Source organism: Dreissena polymorpha, unplaced genomic scaffold (genome assembly GCF_020536995.1).
Source record: "Dreissena polymorpha isolate Duluth1 unplaced genomic scaffold, UMN_Dpol_1.0 chrUn008, whole genome shotgun sequence".
Taxonomy (NCBI): Eukaryota; Metazoa; Mollusca; class Bivalvia; order Myida; family Dreissenidae; genus Dreissena; species Dreissena polymorpha.
The window spans coordinates 235,131-253,390 of NW_026273322.1; the positions used below are offsets into that span (position 1 = coordinate 235,131).

At 41.5% G+C, this 18,260-nt stretch overlaps 1 protein-coding gene across 1 annotated transcript in view; it reads right to left on the reverse strand.

Annotated features, from left to right (window-relative positions):
* Positions 1 to 1,740: 1,740 nt before the first annotated feature.
* Positions 1,741 to 18,260, reverse strand: part of LOC127863434 (nucleoporin p54-like) — a 39,443-nt gene continuing 22,923 nt past the window's right edge. The window contains exons 7-10 of the mRNA XM_052402962.1: positions 11,261 to 11,368; positions 10,368 to 10,487; positions 4,107 to 4,217; positions 1,741 to 2,555 (exon numbers count right to left, since the gene is read on the reverse strand). Coding sequence (XP_052258922.1) covers positions 2,442 to 2,555; positions 4,107 to 4,217; positions 10,368 to 10,487; positions 11,261 to 11,368 — 453 coding nt within the window. The 3' untranslated portion in view covers positions 1,741 to 2,441. The remainder of the gene's footprint in view (positions 2,556 to 4,106; positions 4,218 to 10,367; positions 10,488 to 11,260; positions 11,369 to 18,260) is intronic.

The window sequence follows — 18,260 nt, forward strand, 5'->3', positions numbered from 1 at the left end:
TCATCAGCTTCTGGTCTAGGATTGTTCTGGGGTCTGGTCAAAGCGGGAAGTTACAGAGGTCGCTGCAGCATTCAGTCTACTTGTTAAGGACTGCTGCACTCTTGTTCTGATTCCCGTCAGCGTCTGCTATAACACAGGCCTTGGGCTGACTGGTCTTCACGAGGATCTTGTGGTTGCCCTAGGCCTTTTTACTGCTGCCTGTGGTCCCCTGTTGGTAAATTTCATTAGATTGCTCATCAATCTACCCCTCCTTTACCTCTTTCACCTTCATCCTCACCTTCCAAGACTTTCTAGAAAACTTATCTAGAGTCATAGCTCATGTAATTCTCATGCCTAAGCTATCTTCTTTGTGGCAAATGTCCATGACCTCAGTCATCACCATTGACTTGATCTTCCTCCTCTCTATCCACTGAACTTCTTTGGCTGATAATAGCTGGACTTCATTGATGTTTTTGGTGATGGTGTCACTGTTGAGGTTGTTCAGGGCTGCAAACTTGCCACTTATCTGCTTGAAATACCTCTACCATCTCTGGATCTTTCAGTTTCTCCCAGTTTAATCTAATTCCAGGGTTCTTGTGGATGAGCTTGTTCTTTAGCTTCTGCTTGATGATGATGAGCGCTTAGTCATAGTCATTGCCAATGTCTGCGCCAGGAAACATTCTTGTTTTCATTCTGTTGATACTGGACATAATCTGGTTGATCTGGTGGTGTACTTGCCTGTTTAGAGCATGCCAGATCGTTGTTCTGGATGCTTTGGGTGCAGCGTGTAACCCAGGATGAGTGTATGGCTTCTGGCGAGCTAAAGAATGCTCAGCCCTCTGTTGTTGGTCTTTCATATGCCAAATCTACCTAACATCACTGACCATTCTTAGAAGGCATCTTGTCAAACCTTGTACAATGTTGATGTCTTTCATCAGGACGTTTGCTATGACGTTCTACTTCTTCATTAAAGTGTTTAATCAGCTCCTCTTTGCAGTCTTATGTTGGAGCGTAGACCTTGACAATTGTGATGTTGTGAGGTCTTGTTGAGCTACGGATGGTGATGAGCCTGCTGGAGACTAGGGGGTAACTGATGATGCTTTAGCCTACCTCCTGTCTAAGAATGAAAGCATCCCCTTAGTGATGTTTTGAATCCTTGCGGCTGACCCAAATCTTGTGCCCTTTATCTGTTGAGGTTTCCACAAAGCCCAGTCACCTCACCTCTGCTAGACCGATGATGCACCAGCGAAAGCACTTTCGCTCATGCGTCAGTTCGTGGTTCTTAACCGACGCATGAAGTATTCTTATGTTCCAGACTTAACATAGAAAATTAGGGAATTACAAAAAATGATTAAAATATCACAAAAATATTTTGAATGCAATGGTTATGTTTTATGAAGAAGAAACATTGAAATGTATGTATTTATATACCTAGATCCAAATGCAACATTCCCAATCAAGTTTATTTATAAATTTAAAAAGTATTGCAGTGGTTTATGGTGAGATTTTAAATCAATAAAGGTTCAAACCTCAGCTTTGTCGTTTTTTTGCATTGATAAGTGCAGATGGTAGTTTTATTCCACCCTAAGACATAAAAGAAAGAAAATCAATGAAGAAATTATTAAAATATAACTATCATACCACAAATAGATTACAGTACACAGTCACCCATATGTAGGTCATGTACATGTATATGTTTACAAACCGTTTTATCCATATTTCACTTGTTCAGAGTTTAGCAGTAAAAAAAACAAGAACTACTGGACAAATGTATATTTATTCAAGTGATAAACTTGATACACACACTATCGAAATTTGATAATTTTAAACAATATGTTTTCGACCTTAAAATGTTTGTGGACAGTTTGTCTCTTGTAAATGTGTGTTTATTACCCAGTAATAAGCGTTCACCCATATTTATAGTTCAACATACAGATAACTGAAAAACAACATAAAGTTTGGTATCATAAATACATGTAAGTACATTACTAACCATGATAAAAGAAAATTCATCAAGACAATACAGTTGTGTTATCATTGCCCAAAATGAAATAACTTTTCCAATTGCTATTAAAGTTTTCACACCCAAAACATCTTCTTGAAAATTGGTTTTAAAGTAAGAGAAAGATTCATTAGTTTTGGGTTGAACTGACCTTGTCTTTGATTGAAATTGTTATTTTAAAGAAACAGTCAATAATTGAATGTTAGAAAATGAAAGTTCAAGGGCTGAACAAAAACATCTTCGGAAAACTTAAATCTGGTCAAAGTACAATGAACTGGTCTCCAAAAACAAACTGAAAGAATTTCAGTTCACTGAATAGTGACCTTTGTCGACCTTGACCACATTCTGACCTTGTTACAACTACAAGCCATGAATTGATCATTAAAGCTGTAAGACAGTTCATTATGTAACCAGTAGTTTTGACCTTGACCTCTGAAGTTTTGACATTTATCTCTCAAGGTCATCTCCTTGACGACGTGTCAGTGAGGCCCTGTTGGATGATGTTCATGTCCTGTGTATCCTCTTTCACGATGTCTATCAGATGGCTAAGGCCCTCCTGCTGTTGCTTTAACAACTGAAAACACACAAATACTGACCGTTATCTGAGCTTTATTCTGGAAAATATGGGCTTAATGCATGTGCATAAAGAGTGGTCCCAGATTAGCCCATGCATTGCCACACAGGCTAATAAGCGCTAACACTTTCCTCTTTAATGGATTTTTTCATTGAAAGGTTCCTTCCAAATGATAATCCAGTTAATGGGGAAAGTGTGCTCCCTGATTAGCCTGTGTGGACTGCACATGCATTAAGCCTGGTTTTCCCAAAACGATGCTCATAACGTGAGCCCTGGAAACAGTACCACAAGTCCAGCAATATTGTTTGATTTTGTTCTATTCATATAGAAAAGAATACAGAAACTTTGAGTTCTGACAGGGCTCGACACTAACGGTGGTCCGTTGACCCGGGGTCAGTAAAAAATAGGGAGGACCAGTGAAACTACAAATTTGGTTGATCCTTCGGACGAGTTAAAAATCCTGGCCGGCTTATTGTGAAATACTGGTGGAAAGCCGTTTGCATCAATAAAACAACTTTATATGTTCATAATTAACCGATAATTTCATCATTATTTTATGGGCCGACTTGAGACCGGGATGTTAAATAGCAACATATTGGAAATTCCAATTTTTCTAGATGCCCGGATGACAAAAACCTGTTGTCGGATCAAAAAATCTATTTGCATTCCGCAAATGTCTCCGGACTTCGCCGTGATCGATACACAAATTAACATGAAATTCGAAGCGTTCGGATTGAGAAATTAACAAAATGGTATTTATTATTTCGATAAAGCAGCAATAATCAGCTTTTTATCGATCTTAGTAACATCAGAATATACTTTGTTTACTGTGCGAATTTACACTGGATAGCGCCGAATAATGTTTTGATATTGCCAGAGAGTAAACGTGCGTATTTTCAAGATAACATGTTTTCACGATGTGGAATTTCATTCCAGGGGTGGTTGAACCTGTTACCTCCGCCATAAAACCTTAAAACTAATGAAGAGAAGTACAGCAAATATGAAGAGGACGAGAGATAGTTCATAGTTCAGTAGATAGTATAGTTTTCTTTTTATAAATGCACAATACATTGTGGATAGTCCGGAAAATTAATTGAAATTTAGGTAAAATAACATAGATATTGTCGGACCACTTAAAATCTTGGAGGACCAGTATTTTCTGAAAGCTGGTGGTCCTTTGGGTCAGTAGGTAAAAAAGTTAGTGTCAAACCCTGTCTGACTGGTAGCAATTTAACACAAAAGAAAAAATCACATTAAATATATGACACTGTAAGGGTCGAATATTGGAGACTCATTCTGGGAAAGCTGTGCTAAATGCATGTGTGTAAAGTGTCCTTCCAGATAAGCCTGCGCAGTCTGCACTGGCAAATCTGGGACAACACATTCTGATTTTATGGCATTTTTTTATTGAAGTCTAGTCTTAACGTAAATCCAGTTTAGGCCAAAATTGTCGTCCCTGATAAGCTTGTGCTGACTGCACAAACTAATCTGTGACGACACTTGACACACATGCATTAAGCCCCGTTTTCCCACATCGAGGTTGATTCTTACAGTTTTGATCTCCTGCAGTGCAGTGCTGTCCATCTGGTAGTTGACATCAAACCTGGAGGAGGCCAAATGGTTCTGCATTCGGATCTGTGACATCAGCTCATTTAGTCGTCCCTGGAGTGACAAAGTGAGTGTTGACATGGTAACTGTGAGGGTTGAGATGGTAACTGTGAAGGTTGACATGGTAACTGTGAGGGTTGACATTGACATGGTAACTGTGAGGGTTGACATGGTAACCGTGAAGGTTGACATGGTAACTGAGAAGGTTGACATGGTAACTGTGAGGGTTGACATGGTAACTGTGACATGGTTACTGTGAGGGTTGACATGGTAACTGTGAGGGTTGACATGGTAAATGTAAGGGTTGACATGGTAACTGTGAAGGTTTACATGGTGACTGTGAGAGTTGACATGGTAAATGTGAAGGTTGACTTTTAACTGTGAGGTTTGACATGGTAACTGTGAGGGTTGACATTGTAGCTGTGATGGTTGACTTGTAATTGTTAGGGTTGATATGGTAACTGTGAAGGTTGAGCAACTAAGAGGGTTGACATGGTAACTGTGAAGGTTGACATTGTTGCTGTGAGAGTTGACAAGGTAGCTTTGAAGGTTGATATGGTAACTGTGAGGGTTGACATTGTAACTGTGAGGGTTGACATGGTAACTGCGATGGTTGACATGGTAACAGTGAAGGTTGACATGGTTACTGTGATGGTTTACTTGCAATTGTAAGGGCTGAAATTATAACTTTTGTATTGTTTTCTTATGTTTCAAGCTCTGGGAAATGTTTAATGTAAGTAAAGTATTTTCTCAGATTAGCTTGTGCAGACCACTTGATGCTTAGACTGAATTTTCGTTAAGAAGAGACCTGTAAATGAGAAATTCAACACAAGCCGAAAAGTGTTGTCACTTTTTAGCCTGCACAGGACTGCACAGGCTACTATTGGATTACACTTTACGCATGTGCATTAAACCCTGTTTTCCCAGGACGTGGATCATATATAACTGTTTTTGTGGCCCACTCTACGAATATCTCTTAATTATGTATTATAAGTCAAAATACTTTGCAAGGGTTAAAAACAAGCTGAGGCTGTGGATAATGTACAGCATAAACATTTATTGAAGATTGTTTAACCAAGTATTTTACACTATGAATAAATAACAATCTATATATTTTTGTTTGAGAGTTACTTGATAAAATCAAATAAGATTATATCTAAAACAAGAAGTGTTTGTGAAACACTATATCCCCCCATTTATTTGACCTTGAAGAATGACCTTGACCTTTCACCACTCAAAATGTGCAGATCCATGAGATACACATGCATGCCAAATATCAAGTTGCTTTCTTCAATATTGCAAAAGTTATGGCCAAAGTTTAAATTTGAGGCCAACAAAGCAACAAACAGACAGGGTAAAAACAATCTGTCCCCAAGTATGGACTGGCGGACATAACAAGAGCTGTCAGAAGACAGCGCACTTGACTATTCGAGTGCTTGACAGTATAACATAAGCCATAATGCGGAAATTGTTCATATTCAATAAGGTCATGGTAATATAGTCATATTCTAAGTGGAAGAGGATCATAATTGAAACATATTTATCGCTTATGTTTTAAAGAAGTGGTACTTTATAGACGATTCTGAATTCAGGTATATTTTCCACAATATATTGAACATTTGTAAAGACATAAAACAAACTAATAATATCTTATTTCAAGTTTGATAGCAATAGCTTGGGTGGGATGGTTGGACGGTCTTTCAAAAAAAAAAAAAAATATTTTTTTTTAACCATGTTTCATAAAAATCTTTTTGGGTTGGGAGGGTGAGGTGGGGGTGGAGAGGGGGTATAATGTGGGGGTATGGTCATTTATAAGATGATCTTTCAAAAATAAGAAAAACAAGATATGTGTTTGTCAGAAACACTATGTCCCCTTCTGCGCCGCTTTGAAGCTATATAATTGACCTTTGACCTTGAAGGATGACCTTGACCTTTCACCACTCAAAATGTGCAGCTCCATGAGATACACATGCATGCCAAATATGAAGTTGCTATCTTCAATATTGCAAATGTTACGGCAAAATGTTAAAATTGGAGCAAACAAACACACAAACCAACCAACAGACAGGGCAAAAACAATATGTCCCCCACTATAGTGGTGGGGGACATAAAAAAAATTGGGGGTATTCTGGGGTGGGGCATGGGGCATGGTTTGGGTGGAGGCCATTGTGGTGTGTCAGGTAAGTGTTGTTTTGTCAAAGCATGAATCAAATCTGATCATAAATAAAGAAGTTATGACAATTTAAGCAAAATTTATTAATTTGACCTTGAGAGTCAAGGTCATTCAAAGGTCAAGGTCAATTCAACTTGCCAAGAACAGTACCCTCATGATAGTAAGAAAGTATTTGAAGTTTGAAAGCAATAGCCTTGATACTTTAGAAGTAAAGTGGATCTACACACAAAATTAAACAAAATATTCAAAGTTACTAAGACAAAAAAGGGCCATAATTCCATAAAAATGCCAACCAGAGTTATGCAACTTGCCCTGTACAGTCTGTACAGTATGCAAGTATGAAAGCAATAGCTTTGATACTTTAGGAATAAAGTGAACCTAAACACAAAACTTAACAAAATTTTCAATTTTGTAAGTATAACAAGAGATGCGTTTGTCAGAAACACAATGCCCCCTATTGTGCTCCTTTGAAGCCATAAATTTGACCTTTGACCTTGAAGAATGACATTGACCTTTCACCTCTCAAAACTTGCAGCTCCATGAGATACACATGCATGCCAAATAAAAAGTTGCTATCTTAAATATTAAAAAAGTTATGACCAAACTTTAACGAAGGTTAAAGTTTTAGGAAAGAAAAATACAATTATATTTGACCTTTGACCTTGAAGAATGACGTTTACCTTCACTTTCACCACTCAAAATGTGCAGCTCCGTGAGATACACATGCATGCCAAATATGAAATTGCTATCTTCAATAATGCAAAAGTTATCAAACTTTAACCAAGGTTAAAGTTTTGGGACACACACAATGAATGAATGACAGACAGACAGGCCAAAAACAATATACCCCCAATCATTCCATCCAGGGGCATAAAAAGGGAACATAATTCTTACAAAATGCTTGATACAGTTGTCTGCTCTTGTTTATAAATTGGGGTCATGTTGGTAAAGAAGTATGCAAAATATAAAAACAATATGACAAGGTACATAGAAAATATTCGAGGTGGTACGCAAACTTTTACCATAGATTTATCAATAATATGCATATTCTAAGTGTAAAAAGGGCCATAATTCTTACAAAATCCTTGTTGCACTTGTCTGCTCCTGTTTATAGAATAGGGTCATGTTGGTAAAGAAGTATGCAAAATATGAAAGCAGTATGTCAAGGGACATAAGAAATATTTGAGGTGGTTCACAAACTCTAACATTCCAACGCTCACGGGAACGCCGACGCTGGGGTGAGTAGGATAGCTCCACTATATATATTTCATACATAATAGTCGAGCTAAAAATGGCAGATATGGTTCACAATTTTTTATCTACAATATTCTCTCTATTTCCAAATATGGAAGGGAATCAAGCAGCTCCTTATGGCAGGTTGACCAAAATGACATTCTCTGAGTTCCTTTAACTAAATGTGGTAGTACACAACCATGTAGCATACCTTGAACTGTGTGGGGTGGTTCAGCTCCACCTAAATGTGGTAGAACACAACCATATAGCGTATCTTAAACTGTGTGGGGTGGTTCAGCTCTACCTAAATGTGGTAGTACACAACCATATAGCGTAACTTGAACTGTGTGGGGTGGTTCAGCTCCACCTTAATGTGGTAGTACACAACCATATAGCCTACCTTAAACTGTGTGGGGTGGTTCAGCTCCACCTAAATGTGGTAGTACTCAACCATATAGCATACCTTAAACTGTGTGGGATGGTTCAGACACAACCATATAGCGTACCTTGAACTGTGTGGGGTGGTTCAGACACAATCATATAGCGTACCTTGAACTGTGTGGGGTGGTTCAGACACAATCATATAGCTTACGTTGAACTGTGTGGGGTGGTTCAGACACAACCATATAGCGTACCTTAAACTGTGTGGGGTGGTTCAGACACAACCATGTAGCATACCTTAAACTGTGTGGGGTGGTTCAGACACAACCATATAGCGTACCTTGAACTGTGTTGGGTGGTTCAGACACAACCATATAGCGTACCTTAAATTGTGTGGGGTGGTTCAGACACAATCATGTAGCATACCTTAAACTGTGTGGGGTGGTTCAGTATACACTTATTTCATGGATGCGCGGTGAACAGTCAAAACTGTTTCCCAAGGTATCAGGGATGACTTTGGTACTGTTGCCCAAGGCCGAAAGGCCGAGGGCAACAGGTTCAAATGTCAGCCCTGTTACCGAGGGACAACAGTTTTGCCTGTTCACCAAGCATCCATGAAATAAGTGTTTTATTACCTGATCAAATTTCCAACATAGAAATTGCAGCAAACTAAATTTTTATTTACACACAACAGTAATCGATAAAATAAATAATTTTGACTGTTTAACTGTAAAATGACGTCATTTTTTCGACGAAATGACGTCATTATTCCAGCGGGCAACAGTTCAAACTGTTGACCGGTCAACAGTTCCATATTCACCGGTAACAGTTTAAAACAATGCAAATTTCTTTTTCGACGAGGAAATAGCAAAAAATAATTAATTATCATCGAAATAAGACATCAGGTAATAAACACAACTATATAGCGTACCTTGAACTGTGTGGGGTGGTTCAGACACAATCATGTAGCATACCTTAAACTGTGTGGGGTGGTTCAGACACAACCATGTAGCGTACCTGAAACTGTGTGTGGTGGTTCAGACACAACCATATAGCGTACATTGAACTGTGTGGGGTGGTTCAGACACAATCATGTAGCGTACCTTAAACTGTGTGTGGTGGTTCCGACACAATCATGTAGCGTACCTTGAACTGTGTGAGGTGGTTCAGACACAATCATGTAGCGTACCTTGAACTGTATGTGGTGGTTCAGACACAATCATGTAGCTTACCTTAAACTGTGTGGGGTGGTTCAGACACAACCATGTAGCGTACATTAAACTGTGTGGGGTGGTTCAGACACAACCATGTAGCGTACCATGTAGCGCCGATTGTGTACTTTCACTTTCACAATGTTCGATTTTTATTACATGTACCTCCGAATCCTGCTGGGTTTCAACGGTTTTTGATGATTCATTAAAAAATATTTTGTTCGTGTATGAACGCCAATTATGAGACTTTTTTCTGTTTTAACGTTTATATCTTGGCTTTCACATAACCCGGATGAAAATTCGACTGGTTTCCGGTAATTAATTGACGAAACACCCTTCTCGCGCAAGACCGGAATCCAGTAATATAGTCACATGTTTAATACGATTAGTTGCCCAGTTTCCATGACGTAATTTAAGAGCTATATTTAGAATCACTGGTATTCCCAGATTTGAGTGTTCGTCGGGAGAGAGAGAGCGAGATCGTTGTACATGGTACAAATTGGATAAGTGTCGACTTCCCAAATTGGATAAGTGTCGACTTCCCAAAAGAAAAGAAAAACATTTCTTTGAGGGTAAAATATTAAATTTTGGTGAAAAATTAAAGGTTTGGAGGGGAAATTGTATTTTTAGGGGAAAAATTCTGGTAGGGGAAGACGCCGAATATCGGCGTCACTTTCTTAGTAAAAAAAACACCCTGAACCATATAGCATACCTTGAGCTGTGTTGGGTGGTTCAGACACAACCATATAGCATACCTTAAACTGTGTGGGGTGGTTCAGACACAACCATAAAGCGTACCTTAAACTGTGTTTGGTGGTTCAGAAACAACCATGTAGCGTACCTTAAACTGTGTGGGGTGGTTCAGACACAACCATATAGCATACCTTAAACTGTGTGGGGTGGTTCAGACACAACCATATAGCGTACCTTGAACTGTGTGGGGTGGTTCAGAAACAACCATATAGCATACCTTAAACTGTGTGGGGTGGTTCAGACACAACCATATCGTGTACCTTAAACTGTGTGGGGTGGTTCAGCTCCACCTGACTAAATGTGGTAGTTCACAACCATATAGCGTACCTTGAACTGTGTGGGGTGGTTCAGCTCCACCTAAATGTAGTAGTACACAAGCATAAAGCGTACCTTAAACTGTGTGAGGTGGTTCAGCTCCACCTAAATGTGGTAGTACACAACCATGCAGCATACCTTAAACTGTGTGGGGTGGTTCAGCTCCACTTGTAGAGCCTCCAGCTGTACCCGCAGTTGTTCTTCATCCACCTGTATGGACAGGCCATGCTTCCTGTATATCTCCTGTTTCACTATCACCTGTCATACAGAAAGGTAGGCTATGAATGGGATTTCATAATTATAAATTCTTTGTTTGTTCCCCCCACTTTGGTACAGTTACTTTTTTTGAGACCACCCATGGTAAAACATTACATACACTGTTAGTGAACAGTCCAGAAAAAATCAACAATTTTCAAGATGATCTAGCTGAAAATAAATTGCATTCTTTCTCAGGATCTTCCTAGGTGCCATTATCTTGTCTTTGCATTTCTACTGGGATTCATGAAACATACTGCAACCATACAATGAGAAAATTGCAAAGCTATACTTACACCATTGATTTTGGAGAAAATGAACTTATGACAACAAATTTACTTAGACATGCACAATTAAATTTTTCTTAAACTTACACTTCAATCAAGACTGATATGCAGAGAAAACATTGCAGATTACAGATATATATTTTTTAAAGTGGATAAATACACTTAGTACAATGCACCATAAAGAGGCCCGACATGCGTTGACTCTTTCTGGGAAAATAGGGCTTAATGCGTGAGCGTAAAGTGAGTATGGGATTAGCCTGTGAAGTCAGCACAGGCTTATCAGGTACAACACTTTCTGCCTACACTATATTATGTTTAGAAGAAACCTCCTTTAAACAAACAAATATATAAAAGCGGAAGTGTTGTCCCTGACATGTATGTGTGGACTGCACAGGCTATTCTGGGACTACAGTTTATGCACATGAATTAAGCCAAATTTTCCCGAAAGAGGCTCCTTTCAAATAAGTCTCTACCACTGCCCTTCCTCACCTGTAGGAGTCTATGACTGAGCTCGAGGTGCCGTCTCTTATATTCGTCCAGTTTTGCCAGCATGTTGCTCTGTTTGGTCTGGAACTCTGTCAAATCCTCTGCTATAAGCTGTAAAACACAAACATCAATATGACTATGAGCCTCGCTCTGGCACATCGCATTGGTAAATGGACTACTGGGTGTAATTCAGGCCTGGGACATCGTGTTGGTAAATGGACTACTGGGCGTAATTCAGGCCTGGGACATCGCGTTGGTAAATGGACTACTGGGCGTAATTCAGGCCTGGGACATCGCGTTGGTAAATGGACTACTGGGCGTAATTCAGGCCTGGGACATTGCATTGGTAAATGGACTACTGGGCGTAATTCAGGCCTGGGACATCGCGTTGGTAAATGGACTACTGGGCGTAATTCAGGCCTGGGACATCGCGTTGGTAAATGGACTACTGGGCGTAATTCAGGCCTGGGACATCGTGTTGGTAAATGGACTACTGGGTGTAATTCAGGCCTGGGACATCGTGTTGGTAAATGGACTACTGGGTGTAATTCAGGCCTGGGACATCGTGTTGGTAAATGGACTACTGGGCGTAATTCAGGCCTGGGACATTGCATTGGTAAATGGACTACTGGGCATAATTCAGGCCTGGGACATCGTGTTGGTAAATGAACTACTGGGCATAATTCAGGCCTGGGACATCGTGTTGGTAAATGGACTACTGGGCATAATTCAGGCCTGGGACATCGTGTTGGTAAATGGACTACTGGGTGTAATTCAGGCCTGGGACATTGCATTGGTAAATGGACTACTGGGCGTAATTCAGGCCTGGGACATCGTGTTGGTAAATGGACTACTGGGCGTAATTCAGGCCTGGGACATCGTGTTGGTAAATGGACTACTGGGCGTAATTCAGGCCTGGGACATCGTGTTGGTAAATGGACTACTGGGCATAATTCAGGCCTGGGACATCGTGTTGGTAAATGGACTACTGGGTGTAATTCAGGCCTGGGACATTGCATTGGTAAATGGACTACTGGGCGTAATTCAGGCCTGGGACATTGCATTGGTAAATGGACTACTGGGCGTGAGTCAGGCCTGGGACATTGCATTGGTAAATGGACTACTGGGCGTGAGTCAGGCCTGGGACATCGTGTTGGTAAATGGACTACTGGGCGTAATTCAGGCCTGGGACATCGTGTTGGTAAATGGACTACTGGGCATAATTCAGGCCTGGGACATCGTGTTGGTAAATGGACTACTGGGCATAATTCAGGCCTGGGACATCGTGTTGGTAAATGGACTACTGGGCATAATTCAGGCCTGGGACATCGTGTTGGTAAATGGACTACTGGGTGTAATTCAGGCCTGGGACATTGCATTGGTAAATGGACTACTGGGCGTAATTCAGGCCTGGGACATTGCATTGGTAAATGGACTACTGGGCGTGAGTCAGGCCTGGGACATTGCATTGGTAAATGGACTACTGGGCGTGAGTCAGGCCTGGGACATTGCATTGGTAAATGGACTACTGGGCGTAATTCAGGCCTGGGACATCGTGTTGGTAAATGGACTACTGGGTGTAATTCAGGCCTGGGACATCTTGTTGGTAAATGGACTACTGGGCGTAATTCAGGCCTGGGACATCGTGTTGGTAAATGGACTACTGGGTGTAATTCAGGCCTGGGACATTGCATTGGTAAATGGACTACTGGGCGTAATTCAGGCCTGGGACATTGCATTGGTAAATGGACTACTGGGCGTGAGTCAGGCCTGGGACATTGCATTGGTAAATGGACTACTGGGCGTGAGTCAGGCCTGGGACATTGCATTGGTAAATGGACTACTGGGCGTGAGTCAGGCCTGGGACATTGTGTTGGTAAATGGACTACTGGGCGTGAGTCAGGCCTGGGACATCTTGTTGGTAAATGGACTACTGGGCGTGAGTCAGGCCTGGGACATCGTGTTGGTAAATGGACTACTGGGTGTAATTCAGGCCTGGGACATCGCGTTGGTAAATGGACTACTGGGTGTAATTCAGGCCTGGGACATCGTGTTGGTAAATGGACTACCGGGCGTAATTCAGGCCTGGGACATCGTGTTGGTAAATGGACTACTGGGTGTAATTCAGGCCTGGGACATTGCATTGGTAAATGGACTACTGGGCGTAATTCAGGCCTGGGACATTGCATTGGTAAATGGACTACTGGGCGTGAGTCAGGCCTGGGACATTGCATTGGTAAATGGACTACTGGGCGTGAGTCAGGCCTGGGACATTGCATTGGTAAATGGACTACTGGGCGTGAGTCAGGCCTGGGACATTGTGTTGGTAAATGGACTACTGGGCGTGAGTCAGGCCTGGGACATCTTGTTGGTAAATGGACTACTGGGCGTGAGTCAGGCCTGGGACATCGTGTTGGTAAATGGACTACTGGGTGTAATTCAGGCCTGGGACATCGCGTTGGTAAATGGACTACTGGGTGTAATTCAGGCCTGGGACATCGCGTTGGTAAATGGACTACTGGGTGTAATTCAGGCCTGGGACATCGCGTTGGTAAATGGACTACTGGGTGTAATTCAGGCCTGGGACATCGTGTTGGTAAATGGACTACTGGGCGTAATTCAGGCCTGGGACATCGTGTTGGTAAATGGACTACTGGGTGTAATTCAGGCCTGGGACATCGTGTTGGTAAATGGACTACTGGGTGTAATTCAGGCCTGGGACATCGTGTTGGTAAATGGACTACTGGGCGTAATTCAGGCCTGGGACATCGTGTTGGTAAATGGACTACTGGGTGTAATTCAGGCCTGGGACATCGCGTTGGTAAATGGACTACTGGGCGTAATTCAGGCCTGGGACATCGCGTTGGTAAATGGACTACTGGGCGTAATTCAGGCCTGGGACATCGCGTTGGTAAATGGACTACTGGGCGTAATTCAGGCCTGGGACATCGCGTTGGTAAATGGACTACTGGGCGTAATTCAGGCCTGGGACATCGCGTTGGTAAATGGACTACTGGGTGTAATTCAGGCCTGGGACATCGCGTTGGTAAATGGACTACTGGGCGTAATTCAGGCCTGGGACATCGTGTTGGTAAATGGACTACTGGGCGTAATTCAGGCCTGGGACATCGTGTTGGTAAATGGACTACTGGGTGTAATTCAGGCCTGGGACATCGCGTTGGTAAATGGACTACTGGGTGTAATTCAGGCCTGGGACATCGCGTTGGTAAAATGACTACTGGGTGTAATTCAGGCCTGGGACATCGCGTTGGTAAATGGACTACTGGGCGTAATTCAGGCCTGGGACATCGCGTTGGTAAATGGACTACTGGGCGTAATTCAGGCCTGGGACATCGCGTTGGTAAATGGACTACTGGGTGTAATTCAGGCCTGGGACATCGCGTTGGTAAATGGACTACTGGGCGTAATTCAGGCCTGGGACATCGTGTTGGTAAATGGACTACTGGGCGTAATTCAGGCCTGGGACATCGTGTTGGTAAATGGACTACTGGGCGTAATTCAGGCCTGGGACATCGTGTTGGTAAATGGACTACTGGGCGTAATTCAGGCCTGGGACATCGTGTTGGTAAATGGACTACTGGGTGTAATTCAGGCCTGGGACATCGCGTTGGTAAATGGACTACTGGGCGTAATTCAGGCCTGGGACATCGTGTTGGTAAATGGACTACTGGGCGTAATTCAGGCCTGGGGCATCGTGTTGGTAAATGGACTACTGGGCGTAATTCAGGCCTGGGACATCGTGTTGGTAAATGGACTACTGGGCGTAATTCAGGCCTGGGACATCGCGTTGGTAAATGGACTACTGGGCGTAATTCAGGCCTGGGACATCGTGTTGGTAAATGGACTACTGGGCGTAATTCAGGCCTGGGACATCGTGTTGGTAAATGGACTACTGGGCGTAATTCAGGCCTGGGACATTGCATTGGTAAATGGACTACTGGGCGTAATTCAGGCCTGGGACATCGTGTTGGTAAATGGACTACTGGGCGTAATTCAGGCCTGGGACATCTTGTTGGTAAATGGACTACTGGGCGTAATTCAGGCCTGGGACATCGTGTTGGTAAATGGACTACTGGGCGTAATTCAGGCCTGGGACATCGTGTTGGTAAATGGACTACTGGGCGTGAGTCAGGCCTGGGACATCGTGTTGGTAAATGGACTACTGGGCGTGAGTCAGGCCTGGGACATCGTGTTGGTAAATGGACTACTGGGCGTGAGTCAGGCCTGGGACATCGTGTTGGTAAATGGACTACTGGGCGTGAGTCAGGCCTGGGACATCGCGTTGGTAAATGGACTACTGGGCGTAAATCAGGCCCAAAACGGCACTTGTTTGTCCATTTTAAAAATGGCGGAAGCCCCTTGGACGTCAATTTATCCCCTTGTACGCTGTTTTCTAATACACTGGACATACAAATCATCAAGGGCCTTACATGATGATTGGAAACAAAATTATGTTAAAAAGAGACGTGTCAAATTGTTAATTGGCACTCAGTAAGATATTTAGAAAGATGCTTTTCCATTTCAAGAACATCACTTTTATTTTTGCAGATTGTTCTGTTACATTCTGAATTTAAATTCACTCGTTGAATGGTTGTAATCACTAAATATGAACAGTGCTTGATCCTCACACATGGCCTCACTTCATCCACGCATGTTCCAAGGGAATTTCCACATCCCAAAATATCCACTTGTGTAAAAGGCGGACGTTTGTGTTTAATAAATTCTAAAAATCATTATCGTAAATAATGGTCAGAGTGGTTAAATTTTAGTTTTGAAAAAAAAGAAATTGTAATTACCGGTATACTGGATTATAGGGTAACGGAAAGTGTTGGAATATGTATGTCAAGCGATCAACACATGCAGTAGGTATTTACAACAAGAGGGCCAAGATGGCCCTAGTTCGCTCACCTGAGAGGAGTTGGTTCATTCAATCTTTACCAAAATGTCAAGCTTGACCTAGATATTGTCCAGACAAACATCCTGGTCAAGTTTCATCATAATTGAACCAAAACTCTGGTGTATGGAGTGTTTTTGTAATAATTGACCTGGTTACCTTTATTTTGAGATGACCCCCCTTACCAAACATCAATCTTTGCTTACAAAATAAATATTATGATCAAGATTCATAAAATCTGAAACATAATTGTGATCTCTAGAGTGTTTACAAGGATTTTGTATAATATAATGCAAATTTGGACAATCTAAGGGCAATAATTATGGCATTAATCATGTGCATTTGCTCATTATCAAAATTGACTGAGATCTTTCAGCAACTTTGATAAAGAATGCTTGAGAAATGTGAATGCTAGAGTGTTTACAAACCAAATGTGGACGGACGGACGGCGGACAAAGACCAATCCTAAAACCTCACCTGAGCAATCAGGTGAGCTAAAAAGTGTGTTTCACCGATCTGAGCAATTGTCCAACTTATCGGAGTAATCAATAAAACCAATGTATTGACTAAGTTTCACGATGATTAGGCAAAAACTGTGACTTCTATAGTGTTGGATCACAAGGTATCTCTCTAGTCACATAAGGAAAACTGCCCAACCCCCTAGCGGCCATGTTTTTTTACCGATCGGGACCATTTGCAAACTCATCTGAGATATATATATAAAATCAATCTTTTCACCAAGTTTAATGATGATTGGGAAAATAATGTGACTTCTACAGTTTTCACAAGCTTTTTTTACTATATAAATATAAGAAAACTGCCCCCCCCCTGCAGCCATATTATTCAACTGACCGGAACCATTTTCGAACTCAACTCTTGTATCAAGGAAACAAATGTTCTGACCAAATTTTATGAAAATTGTGCCAAAAATGTGACTTCTAGAGTGTTCACATGTTTTCACTAAATACATATAGAGAAAAATGCCCCGCCCACTGGTGGCCATGTGTTTCACCGATCTGGACCATTTTCGACCTCATCCGAGATATCAATAAAACCAATTTTTTGACCAACTTTCATGATAATTAAGCAAAAATTGTGACTTCTACAGTGTTTACAAGGTTTCTCTATAGCCAAATAAGGAAAACTGCCCCGCCCACTGGCGGCCATGTTTTTCAACGGACCGGAACGACTTTTGAACTCAAACAACATGTCATTAAGGCAAACATTTTGACCAAATTTCATGAAAATTGGGCCAAAAATGTGACTTTTAGAGTGATCACATGTTTTCACTATATACATATAGAGAAAAATACCCCGTCCACTGGAGGCTATGTTTTTTCACAGATCTGGACCATTTTCGAACTCGTTCGAGATATCAATAAAACCAATGTTTTGTCCATTTTCATGATGATTGGGCAAAAATGGTGCCTTCTAGAGTGTTTACAAGGTTTCTCTATAGCCAAATAAGGAAAACTGCCCCGCCCACTGGCGGCCATGTTTTTCAACGGACCGCAACCACTTTTGAACTCAACCCACATATCATTAAGGCATACATTTTGACAAAGTTACATGAAGATTGGGCATGAAATGTGACTTCTACAGTGTTTACAAGGTTTTCTTTTTTTTTGACCTTGTGACCTATTTTTTGACCCAGTTTCGAACTCGATCGAGATATCATTGGGACAAATCTTCTCACCAAGTTTCATGAAGATCGGACAATAAATGTGGCCTCTACAGTGTTTACGAAAACAAATGTGGACGGACAGACAGACAGACGGACGGAAAGACGACGGACAAAGACCGGTCACAAAAGCTCACCTGAGAAATCAAGTGAGTAAAAATACTGACAAAAAAAGTGGGAGTACTTCATGTCTGGGATATCCAAAATTTAAGGCTTGGAAGCCTTGACTTCAAATTTTGGAAACCTACAGGAAGCACTGCTGGGAAAACTGGACTTAATACATGTGCTAAAAGTGTCACACCAAATTAGCTTCTGCAGTCTGTACAGGCTAATCAGGGATGACACTTTCCAACTACTAGACTCGATCTTTATTTAGATACTGCACAGGCTCATCTGAAACGACACTT